Source organism: Nematolebias whitei, chromosome 2 (genome assembly GCF_014905685.2).
Source record: "Nematolebias whitei isolate Nwh7 chromosome 2, NemWhi1, whole genome shotgun sequence".
NCBI lineage: Eukaryota > Metazoa > Chordata > Actinopteri > Cyprinodontiformes > Rivulidae > Nematolebias > Nematolebias whitei.
Window position 1 is genome coordinate 3767817 of NC_056499.1, and position 5376 is coordinate 3773192.

Consider the following 5376-nt stretch of genomic DNA (forward strand, 5'->3'; position numbering starts at 1 on the left):
TGAAAACAACAAATAAATAAATACTCTCATGGTGAAAACAACAAATATATAAATAACCTCATGGTGAAAACCATGCAGCACAGAGACATTCTCTCTCCAGCTGTGGGAGTTGGAGCTTCTGCTTGATATTTCTGACATGTTCTACTGTTCATTGGTTTAAAACACACCAAGCAGCAATGACAGGCAGTGTGTGTGTGTGTGTGTGCGTGTGCGTGTGTGTGTCTGCCCCCGCATCCATCCTCATCCTCAGCATCAGCATCCTCACCTCCGGCGCATCTCTCAACGTCACCTTCTTTTTCAGAAAGTGCGCAGGAGCTTCCGCCCCTAAACACGGAGCTATCCTCAACAGCCCAACAAAAGTCACGCGCACACGGCTAGTTTCACGCAATTACACCAACCAGAAACTGCATCACGGCGCGAAATCCTCGCGCTGACTTCTCGTGACGCATCCTGCGAGCCGAACGCACGAGGAGTCGCGTGTTTGTTGTCGGTGCAGAAGGAACTGAATCCTCGTTTTATCTGCAGGAAGACAAGGCTGCAGGTTTGTGGTTACCTGGACACGAGCATCTCCCACTGGCGGTCCCCCTCACGCACGCACGCACACGCACTTCCTTGGATGTTGCGCTTTGGTCCGGACAAAATTTTGGGGAGATTCAAGTCTCGCAGTTGATCGTGAGAGTTGCGCGTGCAGCGAGACTTCAGAAGCCCGGACAGGACTTCATCCTGACAGAAGCTCCAAAGGATTCCCATTAATGGATTTCAAGTCGTTTTCCAGCAGCAGATTGTAATTATACTTAAAACATGGTCTTTTGGTAAATGTCAACTTTTGTGATAGTGACACTTAATACTTGAAATGAGCCAAATTATAGGCCTATATCTTTACAGCCACATAGATAAGTATACATCATAAAGGAATAAAGAAAAGCATTAAATATATTCTGCTAACCTTCTGGACTAATTCAAATGTTTATGAAAAAAATAATGTAAATGCTGAGCAGGAAATGTGACATTTAAAATAAAGCATTTCAACGTACGCCTATCAAACTTTATAAATCTAGGGAACTACTATTGTCTAAACGCACACAATATAAAATGTACTGTCTTTACATTTACAGAATATAGTTAGATAAATGTTATTAAATGAAGATCAAGCCAGTCGCCCTAAGGGAAAATATATTTTTAAATACTCTCAGCTGTTTAAAACATGTTTTCTCATCCATATTAAAGAAGTTGCAGCTGAATATATTCAAATCCAAGGTGTTAACAGCTTTCAGCTGCAACGATTGGAGTCGATGTAAATGTGGATAAAAAGCAGATAATTTCAACCTCCAAGTATATTCATGCTTCAGCACGTTATTTACTTCATTAATGCGTTTCAGGCCTCTCTTGTAAATGAGTCCTCGAGGCTCAATGGGACTAGAAAGAAAAGGTTTAATGAATTACACTTTGTGGAAAATCACTGCACTTTTTGGAGCTACGAGTTATAAATCAGATTTAAATGACTCTAAGCACAAAGCGTGTGCAGCTGAAACGGTTCAAACAAACGAGCCGGTCAGCATCACTTTGACGAAACGTTGAAATGTTTGATGCCTCTGGGTGATGGAGTCAGTCATCCAGGTGACGGCAGCCAGATGAAGCTTCCTGATCAAATAAGTAACTTTAGTTTATTTATACAAAGCAAAACGTTGACAGGGCAGAAAAACTTGCTTTGGGACGTGGCTGAGGAGATGAACAGAAACCCAACGGCCTTCACACGACGACGCACAAACTTTATAGAAACGAGACAAAATGACAAACACCTGCAGTGATTACGATCGCGCAGGTGAGGCAGGAGCTGACGACAGAAACAGAAAACTCCACAACTTCGCTTGAAGCCTTTTCTGCTTTTTAATAATAAAAAATAAAGTCTAGTTCTGTTCATTTTTTTTAGGATTTTAATATTTGCAACTTTCAGACTCTGAAGTTTTTTGTTTTTTTATCAGATACTGTGAAATGTAGAAACAGTTTGCAGGTACAGTATATATCGCAAATATAAACTTTGTGTTAAAGTAATGAACCGTGCCAGATGTTTGATTTCTTTACATCCAAATGTTCCACATATTTAGATGCATCATACAAATTTGTTTGAAACTGTTTACGTTGACTTCTTGAAATGAAGTGAAGTCCGTATTTAAAAACTGCATTTGAATTCATGGCTGTGACGAGTTCGTTCGTCCACGTTAACATTTGTGCAGCTCTTTCGTGCGCGTGCAACAGTTTTTGTGTCAGCAGCTGTAAAGGCTGCAGACAGAGGGACGGTAACGTGGCACCTGGCTCCCACCGTGCGCCTCTCGGTGACGGGAGCTAATAACAGCACGGCGGTGACAGCAGCTGGAGTGATGTGCACGGACGTAATTAGGTTACCGGCAGCGCGTGGTAGCTGGTGTTACACTCCTCCTGATGCAAACCTTTGAGGAAGGCTGACACGCCCGCTAGCTTAAAAGAGCGTCTGAAAATATGTGAACGACCTATTCCTGTTCCAAATCGTGACATTTGTTGTGTTTGTGATGGTAAAGAAAGTAAAACCAGTAGAGAGCAACAAAAAAGAAAACCCAGCACTCAGACATTAAAAGCACGTAAATGTTTTTTTATTGGCAAAAGACTGAAGAGTTAAAATACTTTGTCTTCATGACCTTGAAGCATGTACAGTTTGAGTGCACTCCTTAAACAGAGGATACGGCTGCTGCCAAACGATGAAACATTATTAACTGTACATCACGTCCAAATCACAAACATTCACTGCGACAGCTCCTCAACCTGAACGGGAGCGGTTGCTCTACGACTCGCTCGCTGCGTACCGTCCCGCTCTCACCGCCTCGGAACAAGCAAAGAGTCTCACAGTAAAGTAATATGTACAAGTTTTGTTAAAAAAAAAGGACAAAAATCGGAGTCGGCTTCAAGCAGACTTGTGGATCTTCAGCGTTCCTCCTCTCTTCTTTTTGTGGAGGAATTTCATTTTATTTCCTGCAAACAGGTGAAACAAATAAAGAACGTGTTAAACACGACGGCGCACTTTGACTTGACGGACAGTTTTAGTTCAGTTTTGCATATTTCTCATTAGCCTGGATTGTTTTAGGCCTCAACTAAAATCTAGTGGACGTCCTTCATCCTGCGCTCAGTCGGTCTTTAAGGGAATAAACATGTTTAATCAGATTTCAAAGATGCAAACATCCAAAATAACATTAGTTTTAAATATTTTTTCAGTCTTGGGGAAACTAAAAAGTGAAGCTTTGAATCAAAACTGAAACGTAACTGAAAAAAAACCCAAGTATTTCTCCTTTAAAGCAGATTAGTTGAGTTTGTGCAGAAATAAAATGTATGTTAATGTGTGTGGTTTCTCCTGACATTGAAAAATGCTGCTTTGAGTTATGGATTTCTGTGTGAATATCGTGTTTCCTTCTTAATAAAATAAAGTCCCACACTTCATGGAAAGTTAAATCTTGCTTCATTCAAACTGTGGAATTTGAGTTTCCACATCGCAACAAAAAAAACAAAAAAATTCTGACTCGTGAAATTCTGTAACTTTCGCCTCTTTCGACCGATTTAAAGCAAACGTAAACGGTGTTCCTCTTGTGTGAAAGATAAAACAGGTCTTCAGAGTGAAGCTGAAGTAGAATAGATTATTTCATTTTAAACGCGTTAAAACATAAAACAGGAAATGGAGCCCAAGTTGCTCTGTAGAGCTCCAGATGTTCTTGTGCGTGAACGTTCGACGGACTCACAGAAGAAATATGAGCAGCGTCTTTATGTAGCTCCGCTTTAAATCTGGTGACTTTTTCAAGCGACTGAAATCGGAGCCGTCTGGTGCAGAACTCTCCGAGGCCTTTGAGGAACTTGTTCACTCCGCTCTGCTCCGTGTCCGGCAGCTCCTCCAGATACTGATCCGCCCTCAGCTCGAACAGACCTGCGAACAGGATGACGCGGGTTCAAACAAAACGTTTTCAAATGTGAACGCCTCTGGGATCCAGACGAGAACCTCCAGGAGCAGTTCAGCGAGAAGCTGTGCAGAAAGTCGCATCCCGCCACCAGAGGGCAGGAAGCTTCAAGGCTGCTGAAGGTGCAGGGTGGAAATCCACAGCTGCCAAACTGAATCATTCAGGAGAGAGTGGTGCACAGAAACCTGCTCTACCTTTAGCCCTCGTTTTCCTCAGCTCCCGGTCCTGAATGAAGCCAGCAAACATCTGCGACTCCATGAAGACGCCCAGGAAACGGCGGATGCTCTTGGACGCCACGGTCTTGCGAAACGCCTCCCTTTGGAAGACCCGCTCTCCTCGCTCGTTCTGCGTGATGAAAAGGGAGTAATGTCCCATCGTCTCCAGGAAGAAGCGGATGAAGGCCTCCGACACCAGGCTGCTCAGCGAGTTGTACTCTAAAAAACAGAAAGCGTGGAGGTTAGACTCGGAGCAGGACGAACGTGAGGAAAACGTTTTTCACTCAACTGTCAAACCACTTGTTTAAACTAAAACTTGGTGCCATCCACTATTGCATGAAGTACGTGATGAGGATAACTCTCAGCTACTACCACACCAAATGTTAGCTCAATATCTACAACACTGACTGAGTAATAGCCATTAATGTGTTTGTCCAGCTCAATTAACTGTGGCAGCCATTTTTAACGATGTTACCTCCAAAAGGTAATCAGCTGTAGTTGTACGTCCAATGATTACTTTGTGACAGTTTCGTTCAAATTTGTCCAGTGCTTTATGAGATATTTTGCTAACAGACATACAAATTAACACACACACATAAAGATACAGGCGATTATACATTAAAGGTTTATTGTAATAAATCTCCAAAATAAAAAAAAGAGTCCAGCGTCTGTTGAAGGTGTTAAAGCGTCGTCTGCTTCGGTTTCTCTCTGGATTCTAAAAAACTGGTCCGTGCGCTTCAGCTCTGATTTCTATTTTAGGCGTTGGTTGCCCTTCAGCTGTGAAGCGGCTGATTTAGCTGTTTATGCTGGTAGCTGCACAGAAATCACAAGCTTTAGTTTTTTGTGATGATTTTTGAGCATCGCTGAACAAACTGCGCTCGTGTAGAGAGGACGCTCATCGAATCGCTGCTGCAGCGAAGAAGCTAAAACGATTTGTGTTAAATTCTCCTTTTTTATATTTTCAGTACTTTTTGACTTTTGATTTATGATACGAACCAGTTTTTTCCCCTCGCTTGACATTCCTGCAGTGACTCCAGCAAAACTACAAACAAAACATTCATTTAAAAAATAAAAACGAGGCGACAAACATGAGAATAAAACACGAGCGAGCATAAAATGATGAATATGAATAAATAAAACTGTCGTCTCCCAGCTGAGATGACCAGAACCAGCATGATGTCGTCTCC

The 5376-nt window shown here is 42.2% G+C and overlaps 1 protein-coding gene across 1 annotated transcript in view; it reads right to left on the reverse strand.

Moving 5' to 3' along the window:
• Positions 1-2950: 2950 nt before the first annotated feature.
• Positions 2951-5376, reverse strand: part of dennd2b (DENN domain containing 2B) — a 3400-nt gene continuing 974 nt past the window's right edge. Inside the window, exons 3-5 of the mRNA XM_037695578.1 lie at positions 4169-4408; positions 3762-3943; positions 2951-3003 (exon numbers count right to left, since the gene is read on the reverse strand). Coding sequence (XP_037551506.1) covers positions 2992-3003; positions 3762-3943; positions 4169-4408 — 434 coding nt within the window. The 3' untranslated portion in view covers positions 2951-2991. The remainder of the gene's footprint in view (positions 3004-3761; positions 3944-4168; positions 4409-5376) is intronic.